General features: G+C 38.4%; 1 protein-coding gene across 1 annotated transcript in view; it reads left to right on the forward strand.

Annotated features, from left to right (window-relative positions):
* Positions 1-19091, forward strand: part of DNAH3 (dynein axonemal heavy chain 3) — a 51780-nt gene that overhangs the window by 21893 nt on the left and 10796 nt on the right. The window contains exons 28-50 of the mRNA XM_062503994.1: positions 326-434; positions 757-870; positions 1991-2167; positions 3196-3287; positions 3720-3939; positions 4749-4883; positions 6091-6202; positions 6728-6969; positions 7582-7682; positions 7761-7866; positions 8923-9052; positions 9543-9779; positions 10170-10273; positions 11269-11563; positions 11999-12178; positions 13205-13328; positions 13420-13576; positions 14018-14161; positions 14704-15370; positions 15481-15646; positions 15978-16194; positions 17129-17311; positions 18203-18401. Coding sequence (XP_062359978.1) covers positions 326-434; positions 757-870; positions 1991-2167; positions 3196-3287; positions 3720-3939; positions 4749-4883; positions 6091-6202; positions 6728-6969; positions 7582-7682; positions 7761-7866; positions 8923-9052; positions 9543-9779; positions 10170-10273; positions 11269-11563; positions 11999-12178; positions 13205-13328; positions 13420-13576; positions 14018-14161; positions 14704-15370; positions 15481-15646; positions 15978-16194; positions 17129-17311; positions 18203-18401 — 4211 coding nt within the window. The remainder of the gene's footprint in view (positions 1-325; positions 435-756; positions 871-1990; positions 2168-3195; positions 3288-3719; positions 3940-4748; positions 4884-6090; positions 6203-6727; positions 6970-7581; positions 7683-7760; positions 7867-8922; positions 9053-9542; positions 9780-10169; positions 10274-11268; positions 11564-11998; positions 12179-13204; positions 13329-13419; positions 13577-14017; positions 14162-14703; positions 15371-15480; positions 15647-15977; positions 16195-17128; positions 17312-18202; positions 18402-19091) is intronic.

Genomic DNA, 19091 nt, shown 5'->3' on the forward strand with positions numbered 1-19091 from the left:
TTGAGGGAAATGTGTGCTTTTGCAGACTCTACCATTTTGCTCCATGGCACTGTTTTTTTGCTTGTGTAATTGAGGGTATACACAGTGGATGCATGTAATAAAAGCCTTGACATGCTTTTTAGGCCAAGTGGCTCAATGTGACCTTCCACAATTAGGAGTCACTTATGAGACAATACTGGGTTTTTAGGGCAAGCTGTGAAGTCAGTGGAGAAATAAGTAAATTGTTTTCAGGATAGCCTGTATAGGAAAATACTTATCAATCCATTCAGAAATAATCTGACATTAAAGATTGCTATTTCTAATGCCTGTGTTCTTGATAATGCAGGACATTAATGGGTGCCTTGAAATTAAATCTTGGTGGTGCTCCAGAAGGGCCTGCTGGAACTGGCAAAACAGAAACAACAAAAGATCTAGCAAAAGCAATAGCTAAGCAGGTACCAAAACTCCTTTTTTTTTAACTTACCACGGTTTATGATTGGATATATTGATAAGCAAGTGCTGCTTATTTTGTAGCTATCCATTTACAGTTGGACTCAAACATCTTAAAGGTTTTTCCCAGCCTAATGAGTCTGTGATTCTGTTCTTTATTCACGGAAATAGTTGGTAACAGGCTCACATTTAGGACTGTGTCTACATGGCATCCTGGTTTTCTAATCCAAAATTAGCAACAGTGATCCATTCCCATTTAAGATGCTAAGAATTTCATAGTGGACTTTGTGGTAATACTAAGAAATGTTCTCTGTGTTTTTGCTGTAGTGTGTTGTCTTCAATTGTTCTGATGGCCTCGATTACAAGGCAATGGGCAAGTTCTTCAAGGGGCTGGCACAAGCTGGGGCATGGGCCTGCTTCGACGAGTTCAACAGAATTGAGGTAATGTTTTATCTCAGACAAATAAAATGAGAAAGCTTTAATTTAAGACACAAGAAGTTTTGGGTTTAGACATGACAACATTATTGCAAATTTTCTGCTTTTACTTGTGGTGAGGCTGTTCTCTTTTGATAGTCAGTGACACAGAAATAGGCACTCAACTTTCTGCTCTAGAAGCACATACCTGTCTGTGCTGTGTTGCAGTAGTGTTGTGTTATGGATCAATTTAGCTGCAAAAAAAAAAGTTATTTTACAGTTTTTTCTTTTGTATGTCCCACTCATCTGTTGGAAAAGAAATGCTCTTGTCTTCTCCTTGAAAAATCAAGCTACAGGTGTGAAATTGCATTTGTCCATGTTCAGCACAGGGCAGACAAATCCCAGTGGAGGGATTCCTGTAATGACTAGAGCTGAGTGTTGCTAACTGAGTGACCTGATTATTAAGCTGTGTTAACAGACACATCTAATTCTCCACTTGATCTTACTCTGGTCTTTTTTGGTTTTGTTTAATTTGGTTACTAATAACTTTGGAAAATTTTTATCATTACTTTGATGAAATTCGATTTAAGTACATACTAGTAAATATGGAAATTTAATGAAATTCTATTTTGTATGTATTAGTATCTTAAACTCCTTAATTTTTCTGTTTTTTTTCTGCTGTAGCTTGTTTTCTAGTGAATTCATGCATTAGCATTTCTTTTCCAATACTCTGTTACCTTGATACTTTAAAACAATCAGCAAGACTTACCTGTTATTTACCCTCAATTTCGGGCGTTGAGTGAATCAGATTTTCTGGAGAGCCTAAACTATGTGTCTTGAGTTGAAGGGAAAGTGCTTTTAGAGGCCTCCAGAGGGAGTTTCTGTCCAACTAACTTAGATATCTACATTCAGGCACACAGTATTTCCTTGAGGAGGCTTTTAGAAGCCTCTGTTGATCAGTCTCAGTTGAGTAGAGAATAGTGACACGAACTTTCAGAGGTTCCCTTCAATAGGCAGCTAATACATAGACTCAGGGTGATTTTTCCCTGGAAGAATGCAAATACAGCCATCTAAATGAGTAAACAATACCATTTTATATTAGTTCTCCAAGTGTCTTATGTTTTTCTATCTGTTCTGTCTGTATTAGGTTGAAGTATTATCTGTAGTTGCCCAGCAAATACTTAGCATCCAGCAAGCTATAATTCGCAAACTCAAAACATTCATCTTTGAAGGGACAGAGATCTCTCTTAATCCCACATGTGCTGTGTTTATTACGATGAATCCTGGTTATGCTGGACGGGCAGAGCTGCCTGATAATCTGAAGGTGAGTCTGAACTCCTGCTTTCTTGTAAAAATTAAACTGAATTTGCGACTTCTAGTCTATAGTAATAAAAAAAGTTATCAATTGAATAATAAACTGATGTGTAATGGTTGTTTTAGGAAGAAAAACTCCATCACTCTGAACCATCCCCTCCCTTGCTACTTCTGCTGAGCATGACCCCATATGCTCTGGAATATCCCTTGGGTCAGCTGTCCTGGCTGTGTCCCTTCCCAAGTCCTTGTGCACCCATCCTCCTGGCTGGTGTGTGCAGTGAGGAGCAGAAAAGGCCTTGACTTTGTGTGAGCTCTGGTCAGCAATAACTAAAACATCCCTGAATTATCAACACTCTTTCCAGCACAAATCCAAAACACAGCCTCAGGCCAGCTACTGTGAAACAATTTAACTCTACCGCAGCCAACACCAGCACAACAGAAAACATGTTCAAGTGTATCCTGCTGTGCTCTTCACTAAGCTTTAGTAAACAGTTAGGGTTGTACAAAATGCACAGAAGAAAGGTCTCAATCTAATAATATTGGTACCAGTTTACAGCTTTAACTGTGTTCTCCCTAATTGGAAATTCTCTGGGTTTACAGTGGGTGGTGATCAAAATCCCAGTTTAAATTTATTATAAATTTGTGAGTTGCTGAGACACTATGGAGATACTGAGATGGCCCTGGCTCTTTTTCTATTGCCACAATTCTTTGCATGATCTTTTACAAAGCATTAACCACACCATGTGCTAGTTTGTCTGTTATGAAAGTGAGATGAATGTCGCTTCCCTTTTCCTCTATTCATAGTTCTTTAGAATTGACTCTTTCTACGCATTTGTTATTGCAGTGCTCAGCACAGACCTCTTGAACCTCTTGATAAGATCAGAATAGAATAGAATTCTAAAGAAGTCTCATAGATTTTAGATGATTCATTAATTCTTTGCATTCGTGAATTTATGGAGAGATGGTTTTATAAAACAGGCACAATTTATTGCAATATTCCATAGTCAAAAGTTGGTGTCTTACTTTTTTTCCTCACAGGCGTTGTTCCGAACAGTTGCCATGATGGTCCCAGATTATGCCTTGATTGGAGAAATTTCACTTTATTCAATGGGATTTCTGGACTCTAAGAGGTAAGACATGCTGAATTTTCTACCTTCAGTGAGTCTGGTATACCTCATTCCTCTATAAGGCATACATGTGTGTCTGAGGCATATATGGAATGCTGTCCATATTTTGTTTCTCTAGGAAGTACTTTTTAATCTCTTGCTTTCTTGTCAATTCTCATTTTTCACCTCATGTTTCCAGATGTGCACTTCTACACAGAATCATTTGTAAAATGTATCAAAATATCAGAGAGAATTCCTAAATGGTGCATGTCTAGCATGTCTAGTAATTCTCTAGTATGGCACAATCTACAGTCTTTCTTCCCAGGTGTCTTGGGCCATCTTGTCAGCTCTGTGAATTAGAATCACTGCAGATGTTTTGTCTATATAGGTAGGTAAATTATTTTCCTTGCATGGTGAGATATTTTCACTCTACATGTTATATTTTATTATCCACAGTCTTGCCCAGAAAATTGTTGCCACTTACCGTTTGTGCTCAGAGCAGCTGTCATCTCAGCACCACTATGATTATGGAATGTGTGCAGTGAAATCTGTCCTGACAGCAGCAGGGAACCTAAAACTCAAGTACCCAACTGAAAACGAAAGTGTTTTGTTGCTTCGGGCTTTAATGGATGTTAATTTGGCCAAGTTTTTATCCCAGGATGTGCCATTGTTTCAGGTAAGATATCAAGGCCAGGGTGTTTTAGGTTTTATGATGATGAGATCCATTGTAAGAACTTACAGAAACAGGTCATTATCTTAATTTAGAACAGTTTGATCTAGATGATGCCATATTAGTGTACAGTTATTTCAGTCCACTGATCTGGAGGAACTCTTTTTTTTTTTTTTTTCCTGTTTGGATTATTTTGAAAAGCAAACTTTCAGTGATGCCATTAAAGTTATTCTATAAAATGTTTTAGACTATATCTTGTTAAAAACCATCTTGTGCTGTTTCTTTTGTGGAAATCATTCTTTGAAGTTTGTTTTCCAGCTTTGTGCTCCAAAAGAGATGTGGGTAATTAAGTTAAGGTCAATTAGAAATTTGAGTTCAGAATAAAAATGATGATGTTTCTGTTTGCATGCTGCTTTAATAGAAAATAAATTGAGATACAAAGCAATCAATATTGAGGACTAAAAGCTAGGGTAGTAGCACAGCCAGAGTCACTGTTCTGAAATTTTGGAACACATACCCTTCTATTTAATCACTGGGATTCTTTCAACTACTTTCACATCATTTTGGGTAATCCTGATGGGGGCAAATTTGCAAAGCTTAAGCTTTTTTTTACAATAGCAATGTTTTCATGAAAACTGCAGGCACAGGTTTCTGTTTCAAGCATACAGATTACTTCCATGGCTGAAGTTTGCCTGTAAGTTAGTTTTGTCCAACTGAGGACATTTGTTATCTGTGTGAATATTGTTTTACTTGGAAATTTTCTCTTTTTTGTAACCTGTGTTTAAATAGTGTTCTATTCTGTCTGTCCTTAACAGGGTATCATATCTGACCTGTTTCCTGGAGTGGTTCTCCCTACACCAGACTATGACCTATTTATCAAAGCACTAACTGAAAATATTGAAAAATTGAATCTTCAACCAGTGCCATGGTTCATTGGAAAAATTATTCAGGTTTTATTTTCACATACTTCTGGGGAAGAAAAGCACAAGAGCAACAACACTCTTCATTCAGTGTCTGTGTCATGATGAATAGCTAGTGTTTTCCTTACCATTAATGGACTATTATAAATGGGGTATTTTTACTGAGTAAAAATCATGGAATAAAAGCCTGCTTTGGTCATAGTGATTTTGTAATTCGGACAGTCTGTGAAGGAGCTGATGTGTGCAGCCACATTGCAAGGCTTGTGCTTCTGGATAGAGAATTAAACTGAATCTGTTACTAACTGAGGCAGTGTAGCCTAGTGAACAGAATGCTGGACTGGGAGTCAGGCTCTGTTCCCAATTCTGTAGAGTCTTGAGAAGTCTTGAAAGAGGTAACCTTGCTTATGCTTCACTAACAGCCCTATGTTCCCACTGCCTCCCATTTAATAGTACTGGGAACCTGTTAAACAATACTTAACCTTTTTTCTTGTGCAGCCTAGTGACAGGGTAATGGCAAGGATAAAAATGTGTGGTGTAGGCCAGGGTCATCAGTGGGCTCTCCAGCAGCAGTTCAGACTTCATGGCTTGTGTTCAAACTTGCCTTATGCTGCTTTCTAAACCTCACTCTATTTTTCATTTAAGTAGGGGTAGTGTAAACTGGTTAGGAAGCTAAAATAGGAACTATCAGCCTTAACATGATTTTAAAATATCTTCTTAGGGCTTATTACAGGTCTGTTTGATGGTGATCTTACTTTGACTTGAGCTTTGACAAGATCTTGTGGGGTGACTGGTGAAGCTACCACTCTTCTACCACTCTTGCAGTCTAAAGTCAGCCTTAGTCAGACTGACCATGTGCCAGATCCTCAGAGCTGTAGTTTCAGCCCCTTTTGTCAGCCTCATTTCATTTTGTCAGCCTGATTTCAGCTCGGGCCCTTTCAGTTCAGGGCTGTGATCTGCAGTGGCTGGTTAGTGCCCTCACATTCTGTACAGTGCTGCTGTTGCAGTTGAGGGTTGACATTTAACAATGACAAAGGAAGGATGCCTGGGGAAACCAAATTCTTAAATTTTTTCAGTGAGAATTGCCCTCTGATTTGGATTAAGGCTTTGGTCAGCCAGCAGAGTGCAGAGATTTGTTTGTCACATCTGAATGCAGGAGAGAGATGTCTATTTTCATTCACATAGCATGTAACACTTAGTTTTGTGCCATGTTAAGGAGTGGCTCTCCTGTCACTGGCAGGTGTATGAGATGATGCTGGTGCGCCATGGTTTCATGATTGTTGGAGATCCTATGAGTGGGAAGACCAGTTCATACAAAGTGCTGGCTGGAGCCCTGGCTGATTTGTGTGCAGGTAACATTGTCCAGCCACAAGCTTCTCATTAAATGAAGTCAATTCTATGATTGTTATTTTTGCTTTGCTGAGATATGCCCAGGTTGTATATTCTTCTTTCTTGACTGCAGAATTTCTGTTAATTGAACTATTTTTGTCTGGTATATTTGTCTGATAATATTTTTGTCTACATCTACTGGAACAGTAAGCCATACTAATGTGTTTATGCTTTTCTGAATTTTGTTAGGCATTTTACTTGTGCATAGTTTTCTTGAAAAAATTAGCGCTGATAGTGTAAGTAGCTCCCATAAATATATGAAATCTATGCTGCTCTGCTTTTTCTTTTTTCCATGTGATATTTTTCAGCAGACTTCTTGTTTGCCTTGTACAAGTAAGGGAATTTATTGTTTACTTCTACTTAGATGCCAGTTATCTGGGAATTTTTGCTTTGAGCAGCTAGAGTAGGATCCTCAGGAATCATCTTCAGCTGTTGAATTAAACTAACCTATCAAATTCTCAGGCTCATGTATTTGCCATTTTACGCAGCGAACACCATGGATGAATTTGCTGTTGAATACAAAGTTATTAATCCCAAAACCATTACTATGGGGCAGCTGTATGGCAGTTTTGATCCTGTAAGTCATGAGTGGTCAGATGGAATTCTTGCAAAGGCCTTCAGGGAACAAGCATCTTCTACCACAGACGATCGCAAGTGGATTATTTTTGATGGCCCCGTGGATGCAGTTTGGATAGAGAACATGAACACTGTGCTGGATGACAATAAAAAGGTAGCCTAATTTTTGCCCATAATCTCGTCCTTGAATAAATGTACTTAATTTTAGTAGCAGCAATATTGTTACTACATTAGTCAAGGGAGGTGTGAAATTCAGGAAAGGCTGATGTGCCTAATAGCACTGCTTTATTTCCCTAGTTGTATGAGTGGGTTTAGATGGATGGTATTAGATAATATTAACCCATTACTTCTCCCTAGAAGCCTTGTCTTGCTCCTTCTTTATTGAAATTATGTTGATCATTGAGGCTTTTTTATTGACCCTTCTAGGAAACTGAAATGCATGGACTCAGTTCTGTGAATGAAAACTGAAGTTGCTTAAATTACCTCGAGAATAAATGAGTTTTTAAAAAGCAGCAGGTCATAACTGTTTTTTCTTGCAGAGTTACTTAAAGTTAGAACATTCTTCTCTATGTCTCTGCAAGCCTTACAGTAAGACATGGAAAAGTTGAGACAAGGTCATAAAACATCATGCATTGTAAAGATACAAATGAATGAATGAGGAGTGACACTAAGTGGAATGTTCAGTGATTTTATGACAGACATTGCTTTGACTGTATGATGAGCACTGACATGACAAGACCATGTTTATGTGATGCTCTTCTTCCAGTTATGCCTAATGAGTGGTGAAATAATTCAGATGAGCTCGAAAATGAGTTTAATCTTTGAGCCGGCGGACTTAGAGCAGGCATCTCCAGCAACTGTCAGCAGGTAATGTGAGAGCATTTGAGCTTGAGCTGTCCCACCTTGCACATGTATTCCTCTACCACAGGTGTTTGTTCTTCCCAGGTGTGGTATGATCTATATGGACCCACAACAGTTAGGTTGGATGCCACTGAAGGATTCCTACATGAAAACTCTGCCTCCAAACCTGCAGGAAGAACACCGAGAGCTGGTGCGAGACTTAATTTTTTGCACAGGTCTAATGTAGAAGATTAACTATAAGGCAACATTCAGCGTTTGCCCACTTGAAGGCAGGCATGCAGAATCTAAATTTTTGTATTATTGCTTTTAACAGTTTAGTCTTCAAAGCCTTTTTCACCTCATTGCTTGTGTGAAGGAGAGCTCTTTGTGCTACATATTGTACTGTGTTTTCTGTAGATGCAAATAAAAATAGGTGTTGGTGAGAATCAGCTTTTAATGAAAATTTAAAATCCCTACTATTGTGCATTAAAATCTAGTAAAATAATTGGCATGATATTAAGATTGGACCTGTAGGAAACTTCTTTATTTGATTTGAGAGGAATCCCTTTGAGTTTCTGCAGGAAATTAGAATCAAATTCCAAATAAGTACCAAGACTAGAAGAGCTCTTTCTTTATAGTTTTCTTAGTTCATCAGAGTAAAATAATTATTCCTTAACTAACAGATAGCCTGATCCTTTAGTGCATCTCCTTGAGTACTAGTCCCTGGGAAAAGGGTAGGTCATGATTTCTGTCCTGTTTTCCAGTTTGAGTTCATGGAGCAGATACCACCAGCCATGGTCAGTATTTACACACATTCTGTGGCACTCCTGCAGGCACCAGTCAGCCCCAGCATGCTGGAATTTTTGCTGTGGCACAGTATCTCTGCTGGGTCCTCTGTATGGGGCCTCTTTTTAAGGGAGGATGAAACCCTTACCTTTGTTTCTGTGGGAATAATTTTGTTGTTGCCTAAGCAAGACAGGAGTCTCTCTAAGCTGGGCTTCTGCTCTGCTATTTGGTTTAGTAACTGGGTAACACAATTCCCAATGACACCTCTGTGGTAAAAGCAACTTATCTTCACCATCAGACAGTGATGGTGTGACTTTGTGAACATTTCAGTACTGCCTCACAAGGGCCCTTTTCTGATCCCTCTGTCAACCTGGACAACTTCTCATGCCTTATGTTTGACTGATGGTGAATTATCTGAGGGGACAGTGGGGAGTGTGGCAAGTCCTGCCTTGTCACACAGCTTTTCCTTTTCTCCTGGTAGGTCAATAGCTTGTTTATGTGGCTAGTCGAGCCCTGTTTAGATTTTATTGACCATCATTGCAAAGTTGTTGTAAAAACGTCCTCTATTCACCTGAGTTACAGCTTGATGAAACTCTATTCTTCTCTCCTTGGTAAGTACCCTAAGCTGCCTGGTTTTTATTTCAAGTTTTCTTTTTTTCCCCTGCCATGTCCTAGGACAAAATTCAGGTTATAAGATGTAAGGAAATGCAAAAGGAATTCCTTACTGTTGAGTTCATACAACCCAGTCAGTGATCTCGCTGATCAGTATTAATAGTTCTTTGCATACAGGGCTTTCACATTTGGAAACTGGTGTCATTACAAAACTGAACACGATCTCACAAGTATGTTCTGTGTTTTGCTTGCTGTTTGCTACCATCTGAACAAAAGAGTTAGGACTCTTTCTAAATATTTTTCTCCTAATTCCATTTTTATTTGTTAACAGTGTTTTACATAGACGAGATCTTCCTTTTGTAGATTGGCTTCTTTCCACTGAAGACAGTGCTCTACTTTTGTCTCAGGATGCTTTTGCAAAAATGCATTTTGAATTGGGATTTATGGTTATTACTGACATTTAACTAAAATTCAAAATATGTATTTTAGATGAAATAAAGGAATCTAATGAAGAGGACAGTAAAAGCATGTCTGCTCAGCAAATCACCTTGTGGCTGCAGGCCCTTTTCCTTTTTGCTGTGGTGTGGACAATTGGAGGGATCATTGATGCCAACAGCAGAAGAAAATTTGATTCGTTTTACCGCAACTTGCTCAATGGAATGAATGAGGAAAATCCACGCCCTAAAAACGTGAAGCTTAACAAAAACAATATCTTCCCAGAAAAAGGTGCTTCTTCATAACTGTGCTTGTTTGGCCTTTTAGAAAGCAGTAAGAAAGCTTGGCACTTAGTGTGCCTGGCAGATGTTAAGACTGCAGCAAAGCCACCATCTGCCAAGCCTTGGGCAGCACAGTTGGGTACCCTTTCCTGGCTCTTTTAACCAGGAGTAGCATATGCCTCCTGTTGTACTCAAACACTGTGGCTGAATCTGACCTAAAATTATTTGGTGATGATAATGGCAGTGAGGGGGGTGGGACTGGGGGCGTGGGGGTGTGTATCTGGTGTACTAGAAAGCTTCCATTATCTCACAGTTTTGGAAATCTCACACTAAAACTACTGAAGTTTATTTTTACAATTTAATCAGTGGGTTTTCCTATGCTGTGTTTTTCAATTGACAGGGAGTGTTTATGACTTCTATTTTAACAAGAATGGCCACGGACAGTGGAACATGTGGACAGACTACATCACAAAGGAAGAGCAAGTTATCGCCCCAGGGGCTAAGGTGCATACTGGTATCTTTATTATGGAAAATAATTATTTGACTAAATGATTTAGAGGTATAAATAACTATATTAGGCTGTTTGATGATTGATTTGCAACATTTCATTAGTCTCTGTGAGCTTCCCTTTCATGCTTTTGTCTCAGTTCTGGTACCACTAACACTGGAAGTTCAGCACTGTGGGTGCACATGGAGCCCTGAGGTTGCCTGGTGGTTAAAATTTGGGTTCTGCTCTGTTCTCTAACAGCATTTGATACTGGGGAAACCATGGTGTGGAAAAGCCAAAGCCTGAATTTCCATTCCTTCATTTCTATTTTCAGTGGTTGATTTCATGATATTGTAGTACGAGTTACTTAGAGAAAGCAAGCAGAGAGACTTACTACTGCTTTGGGATGTAGGGAACAGTACTGAGAGTCCTGGGTGCCCTCCATTTCCAGATGGGGAACTCAGATTTTGATGGCAGGTGTGAACTGAATGGAAGGGAAGCACAGCAGAGATCTGCAGATGAAATTTCAAGATGTTTAACTCGTTTAACTTTTCATTCCACTCTAGTTGCAACTGTCTTGTTTATTAAGTACACGAGAGATGTAAGATTTAGTTTCATTCTGCTGCCAAAAATCTTTATATCAAATCCATAGCTGCTAATTATAAGTAAAAAATGAGGAAGAAAACAATATTTCCATACCAGCATTCCTTTCCCTTTGCACAGTAGGGGAACAGAACTAGTCCATACTTAACTCTGTAGCTCTCCAGACTTCATATAATGCGAGTGAACATCAGATAGGTAATACTGGTTGTGCTATTGACTGTATAAGCTCTGATCAAGAAGTGGGGCCACAGTATCTACTAGAACCTTGTTATAGCTTAGGTTTTCAGACAAAAAAACTTTTAAAAAATGCATTTGTGCTACAGGGCTCCTGTAGTTGCTTGCAAATATTCATGCTGATTAAGGTATTAATGTTTGATTTCATGTCTTATTTTACTTTCCTGCATAACAGGTATCTGAGCTGATCATTCCAACAATGGAAACTGCCAGACAAATGTTTTTTCTTAAAACATATGTGGAGCATAGTGTCCCTTTGCTTTTTGTGGGTCCCACTGGCACTGGAAAAACAGCTATAACAAACAATTTTCTACTAAAACTTCCAAAGGAAAAATACATCCCAAGTTTCATCAACTTCTCTGCACGAACCTCTGCTAACCAGACCCAGGATATTATTATGTCCAAGCTGGACAGAAGAAGAAGAGGATTATTTGGACCTCCAGCAGGGAAAGAAGCTATAATTTTTGTGGGTAAGACATATTTTTCATTTCTTAAAAATCATTTTCATTCTGGCTTCAGGCAAAGGAAGTGGTTTACCAAAACTAGTAAATTTGGATTGCCTCAGTGCTTTTTCCAGGCATCCAGAGAATCCTAGAATCTCCTGAGTTGGAAGGGACCCACAGGGATCATTGAAGGATTAGCACTGCCCTTGCTGAGAGTTTTAAGTGGTGGTTGTTTTCAGAATAGTTCTTAGAGTTTCAGTGGGACATGACATGAAACAAAACAAAATCACCAGGCACACTAAGTTAAGCTATCACCCCTAGTTATGGCTGTGAGGTGTAATGGTATTTGATTTTGGTTAGTTCAGTGGGAAGTAGGAGTAACAACACAGCCTTTTTCTACGTTTGGTTTTTTTTCCTTCTTAGAAGAAAACTGGGGTATTTTACTGTCTGTGTTCTCCATAGATGACCTGAACATGCCTGAAAAGGAAGTGTATGGAGCCCAGCCAGCTATTGAGCTTCTCAGGCAATGGATTGATCATGGGCACTGGTATGACAGGAAAGATGCATCCCACATCAGCATCATAGATGTCCTGCTGGTCACAGCTATGGGTCCCCCTGGGGGTGGCAGGAATGACATTACAGGTAGGAAGTACATTACTATGGCAAGGGGTTATCTAGCTGACTGAAGTTAAAGGGTGGGTTCAGGTTTGCTAATAGCAAATTCAACATTTATCTGTGACTGCTGAATCTACAGGTGCATTCACTGAGTGGGTCATTCCAAGTACAGGTCTGTTATGTTCAAGTTCAAATCTGTACCTTTACCAGAGGGAATTTAATCAACATTAGAAACAATGTTTTTAGTGTTGATTAAACTGTGAATGACAAAAGTTATTCTAAAATTAACGACAGAGATTATTTCTGTTTTCTATTCTTTGGAAAAGGGATGGAATACATCTGCTTGCCCCTGTCTCTTGCAAGTCTCTTCTGAAGTTCTATCTCCTGCTGCTAAGGCAGGCTGTCTGTATTTATTTACAAGAATGTTACCTGCCAGTCCATGATTCTTGTTACAGCACTATAAGGGATATTATATTTTCTAATGAAGAACTTATGTAAATAAAAGCCCCAATGTAGCTGCAGCTACATTATTATAGGCTATATACAGCTGCATTGCTATAAGGCACTTCATGATTTTTTGCTTCTTATAAACACTGTGATACAGATATAACCGTTTGTGTTCCTAGGAGGCTTTATGAAAATAATTCTTTTGATATAGCTAAATTTCTAAAATTTACTCATGTATAGATTGATTCTTTTTAGGTAAAAGCCAATAACAAGATACTTGACTTTTTAAAGTTTTTCCGTGTCATGTAAAATCAAGAAGGCTGAGGTGAGCTGAAATTTTAAATTACAAGCAGCCTTGTAATGGAGATTGATGTTCTACATATTCAAAACTGTTGTTTTAAGTTAAATACTGATAGAAAATATAAACTGGTTTATATTTCTTTTGCTTCGCTGCTAGTGCAAAAATTTGCCAGAAACAAAATCATGAAGCTGGTGCCAGATTCAAATGGTTTTTTTAATGACAGTCCAACCTAGAAGATGCTAGCTGAAAGGTGGAAAAATATTTGAACATTTAAATCTCTCTGCATCCTTCTGTGTGTGTTACAGGACGCTTCACACGGCACTTGAATATTGTATCTATCTGTGCTTTCAATGATGACATTTTAACCAAGATTTTTACTGCAGTTACTGACTGGCACTTCAGCAAAGGCTTTGATGCTTCATTTGTGAGGTAATGGGATCTATTTCCCGTAGCACCTTTGTTGTCTTTTCCCTGTGATTTATCTGCAGAAGTTAAAATTGTATTTCTTTTCCTTCTTAAGGTTGGGTAAGATGATGGTCCAAGCGACATCAGTGATTTATAAATTGACAGTTGATAATTTTCTCCCAACTCCTTCAAAATCCCACTATGTCTTTAATCTACGGGATTTTTCCAGGGTTATTAAAGGAGTTCTGCTCTGTCCACACACTCATTTGCAAGTAAGTTGTAGTTTAATTATGTTGATGTAGGAGAGAGCAGTGGAAAAAGGAAATTAAGTTTTATAATACATGAACTATGATTTCAATAGATTTACAGGGTTTAAGATCAGAATAGTCCCTGAATTCCTTATTATGTATTGTCTGTCTCTGAGGGAGAGAGCTGTCGTTTTGTTAATACAATTTGATTTGATACAGTAGAGAAAAATGCTTTGACATGAGAGTCCCAGTTTGTGTTGGCAGGAAGGACAAGATGGTAACTAGGTGAGGAATCCAGTAAAGTTAGCAGATGCTGGGCCATGTGCTGAATGGCTTGGGATTGAAAGATTCCCACTGAGTTTAGTACAAGGTGTAGCAGGGTCCAGATGGACATTTCTAACCTTTTTTTTTGAACAAATCCTGCCCGAGCTATATTTACCCATTCTTTTGTATTTACATTTTCAGGATGGAGACAAACTGATCAGACTTTGGGTTCATGAGGTTTACAGAGTTTTCTATGATCGCTTGGTTGATGAGGATGACAAGAATGTTTTCTTTCAGATGGTACAGGAGACAACATTAAATAGCTTCAAGCAGAACTTTAATAAGGTATTTTTGGGTAGTATGCTGGGACCAAGATGATACTGATGCATTTTCAGAAATACTTAAACACTGAGATTAAATCAGTGTTGGAGACATTTTGCAGTATTTCGATCAGTGAATTTAAAAAGTATGGACAGTCTTCTGTTCAGCATCGAGTATTCATATCAGAATGATTCATAACTTCTGAAGGATTCTGTGTTGGTACAGAGGACCAACTGCAATGGAATAAATGTCTTGCACAGCATTTATCTGTGCTTTTACCCAAGATAATTATTTGGATGATCTGATGGGTGTAGTGGGTACCTTTCTGAGAAGCCTTTTTAGAACTAGGCCTATACTTGACAGCATTATCTTTCTGTGAGGTATGCATATGCAGAAACCTGCATGTCAACCTACAGTATTATTTTGCACACCACGGTTATAACTAGAACAGTGGAAAACAGTGTTTTCTGCAATATTAATGCTATGTAGAGAAGGATTGTTATGACTTTAAGGAAAATAAGTCTCTAATATCTAGAATTATCTGTTGATTCTTGCCTTTTTCCAAGGTATTGAGTCATCTCTCGCCTACTGGAAAAGTCACTGATGATAATATTCGCGGCCTGTTCTTTGGAGACTATATAAAGCCGAGCAGTTCTGTCAAAATTTATGATGAGATCACAGACTTAAAGCAGCTGACAAGTGTGATGGAATTCTACCTTGAGGAATACAACAATATCAGCAAGGCCCCGATGTCCCTGGTGATGTTCCAGTTTGCTATTGAGCACATCTCAAGGATATGCAGGGTGCTGAAACAGGATAATGGACACCTGTTGTTGGTGGGCGTTGGAGGGAGCGGCCGGCAAAGCGCCACCAAGCTCGCCACCTTCATGAATTCCTTTGAGCTCTTCCAGATTGAAATTACCAAATCCTATGGCATCAGTGAATGGAAAGATGATATTAAACAAGTCATGCTGAAAACAGGTGTTGGTAACAACAATATGTCCTTTTTGTTCTGTGATAATCAAATAAAGGATGAATCATTTGTAGAAGATATCAACATGCTTTTAAATACTGGGGATGTGCCTAATATCTTTGCAGCAGATGAGAAAGCTGAAATTGTTGAGAAAATGCAAAGTGCAGCAAGGATGGAGAACAGGAAAATTGAAGCCACGCCCCTTGCTATGTACAGTTTCTTTATTGAAAGGGTGAAGAAAAATTTGCATATTTGCTTAGGTCTGTATACAATGCATTGTTTCTTAGAATGTTTTTATTTAGGTTTATTTGTTTTTCTGCTTCCTAACTGCAAAGAAACTTAGGTAACAATCATGTTTTTATTTTTGTAGCCATGAGTCCTATTGGAGATGCATTTCGGAATCGATTGCGGATGTTCCCTTCACTGATAAACTGCTGCACCATTGATTGGTTCCAAACCTGGCCTCAAGATGCTTTGGAAATGGTTGCTAACAAGTTTTTAGAGGATATTGAGCTCAAAGATGACATTAGAAAAGAGTATGAGTTTATCTCTCAAGAAACATTGAAGCAAAAGTTTGCTCCCCTGCCCCTTGTGCCCCCAGTGTATTTGATCTGTCCTTGTAAGTGGACAAAGCTAAGCCAACTCTGGGATTTCAGAGAAAGTCAAAGATACTGGGACATATGTTTCTGAAAATCAGGCCACTCTTTGAGAGGAGCCCAACATATTTCTAATGGGGAAAATACATTTCTGCCTTCCCTAACAATAATATCACTTCTTAAACCTAGAGTAATTTTTTGAGAGTTGACATAAAGTTAACATAAAGACAGACTGTATTTTCAAAGTAATGTGGATTTTTTTTTTCCCTAGAGTTGTGTCAGTGTGCAAATATTTCCAAGAAAGTGTGAGAGAGCTCTCTGTTGGCTACTACGCCACGCTGCGCAGACACAACTACGTGACACCAACTTCCTACGTGGAACTGATTCTCACCTTTAAGACCCTGCTGAATAGAAAAAGGGAAGAAGTTGACATGATGAGGACTCGTTACCTTGTGGGACTTGAAAAGCTTGAATTTGCATCTTCACAAGTAAGTTTCAGGTGAAATTGCTGAATATGTGCCATATGTATACTTCAGTGTGGGGTCTGTATGGTTGAAACTTACAAAAATAAAACTTATTGTTTTGTTCTTCCCTATATTAATGATGCTATTGATAGTTTTCTATAGAAAGCCAGTAGGAAAATTTAGATTTCTGCTTAGTAAGTTGAAGAAACTGTGGTTCTACGTTTGGATTATAGCTCGTAATAGCAAACACAATTAAAATGAAGGTGCTCCTAAAATGTTGAAGGAATAAACATTATAAATTTCATTATTTTCTCAAAACCTTATATGAAGAATCCACCTCAGCATCCTAGTATCTAGTATCCTTTTCAAAATAGGGGAAAATTGAAAAACATTGTAAGACAATATTAAAAATTAATTCCTGAGTAAATTCCAAGTAGGAAATTTATCAGATTCTAGATAAATAATTATTTTTTCAACCCATGTGATCTAGGGATTGATCTTTCCAAGATTCAAACCAAAGGGCCTTCTAGATACTTGCAGGATGATGAAGAACCAGTTTGCAGCTTTTGCTGTCACTAATTCTGTTCCATTCCAGATTTCTTTTGGATTTTGTTTTCCACCTGTGCACTAAAGGATTATTTAGACTTTCATTATCTGAAAGTGACTGTGAGGAAAAAATAGAATTAATCAACATATTTCTCACTATTGACATTAATGAATCTCAAAAAAGCAAATGTATTGCATAGATTATGATAAATACACCTTTAAAAATCTAATCAGCTAAATGAAATAGATCTTAATAAAAATAAACTAGAGAACTATTAATTCTTTAGATCAAAAGTCCTTTTTTAGATTGTATTACTATAGGGTCTTCCAGTCTTTATTCCTAAGACATCAAGCTATGAAATGCAGACAAATGCACAGATTTTTTTTCTTGATTTCCTGTTGTATTCATCAGGTTGCAGACATGCAGAAAGAACTGACTGACCTTCAGCCTGAACTGATTAAAACGTCTGCAGAAACAGATAAAATGATGGTCAAGATTGAAAAGGAAACAGTTGAAGTAGATGCAAAAAAGGCAATAGTGTCGGCAGACGAAAAAGAGGCCAATGATGCAGCTGCTGTTGCCCAGGGTATTAAGGTAGAGCACAAGGGTTTGAGCCTGGAGCACAAAGATTCCGAGTAAATGGGAGCTGTGATGATGTGATGATGTGTTAATGGGGTGTGCCAAGCTCTTAAAGTAATGAAATTGCAGATGATGAATGACACACTGCTAATATAAACACAGTAAATTTGGCCTGTTTGGAGTCTGACTGCATCTCACAGTCCTGTATAACTTCCCTTTCTAGTTCACGTTCCAAAAGCTGTATAGCTTTTATTTCTCTACTAATATATTCTCATTTTCAACAGATTGAATAATGAGTTTATACTGTTTCCAGGCCCAAAGACACTTAACTTAGAGTTAGCTGAGGTAATTTGGCATATGCTTCATGTAGTCCCATTAGGCATAACTTTAGAGGTAATGCCATAGCCAGACGTCTGTAACACAGATTTTCTTGTGGGAAGCCTCAAGATTCCTCAGTAATTTTTTTCTGTAACTAACTGAAAATGTCATAATGATATTTAATATAGATAACTGCTGAGATCAGAGTATACGATAAAGAATTTAAGATGGACAATATCCATTTTTCACCTGATCAGCACTGTAAGATGTAACTAAAAATAACTGTATCTAATCTTTATTTTAATTCTCATTGCTAAACCAGAGACTTTCATCTTGAAAGCTTGTCTAACTTTTTCAACTATCAGTTCAGTTTATGGAATTTACTAATTTACCTGCAAACCTTCCCTCTCAACTGTGCAGTCAAACTGTGAAAGTAGTTTTCTCTCCTAGAAACATAATGTTGTGAAGAGTCTATTTAATGGGTGACCAGGAGAAAAGGTTCTGCGAGGCTGTGCTGTAGTGGGGTGATCAGGCTGCAGTCCTGGCATTATGTGAGGGTTTCCAGCTTTCTGCCCAATGTCTTAACAGGACGAATGTGAAGCTGACCTTGCAGAGGCTCTTCCAGCTCTGGCTGCAGCAGAGGCAGCTCTTAACACCCTGAATCCTTCCGACATCACTCTGGTGAAATCCATGCAGAATCCACCTGGTCCTGTCAAGCTCGTCATGGAGAGTATCTGTATCATGAGGTCAATTAAACCAGAGAGGAAACCTGACCCCAGTGGCAGTGGTAATGACACAGCTTTTGTTATCCCTGCCCCAGGAATGCATGGGTACTTCTGTCATGAATGCAGCTGTGTGCACTGGAGGTGCATTTTGCTGGCAGTGACAAGTACACCGAGTACTAAAGAGCTGCTTTTGCCATGCTAACATACTGCCCTTGCCTGACACTGTTGTACAAGCTTTGTAAATATAATCCCAGTCACCAGCACAAAATCATCTCTTCAACTTGCTTTGAGCCAACTTTGAGATTTGCATTGCTTTGAGGAACTCTGGCTGCTGGAGATGTGCTATGCACCATCTGCCTGTGGTTCCCCTTGTAATCCCTGCTTCCAAACTCTCAGTTATGTTGGGAGAGGGAATTCTAGTTATATCTCTGCCATAGGTGATTGTTCTAACAAGATTTTTCTGTGTGGTTTAATGTTGTTATTGTGGGATTGCACAGGGTTTGCAAGGTAGGAAAGAGACCTTTTTCTTTCACTTTTTTTCTACCTTATACCTACACAGTTCAACCCTTCATAATTAAAAGTAAGAATTATATAAGTACCTTTCGTCCAAAATGGTCTTGTCTAGATTAGGAAGGAATACTTCCACAGTTACTGATTTATCTCATACACAATAATAAGAAAGACTGTATAGTAATTTGTTTCCCTTAATGTGCTTGGCTGATTTAGAATTAATATGCAATTGATAAATATGA

The sequence above is a fragment of the Cinclus cinclus genome, chromosome 16 (genome assembly GCF_963662255.1).
Source record: "Cinclus cinclus chromosome 16, bCinCin1.1, whole genome shotgun sequence".
Classification (NCBI taxonomy): domain Eukaryota; kingdom Metazoa; phylum Chordata; class Aves; order Passeriformes; family Cinclidae; genus Cinclus; species Cinclus cinclus.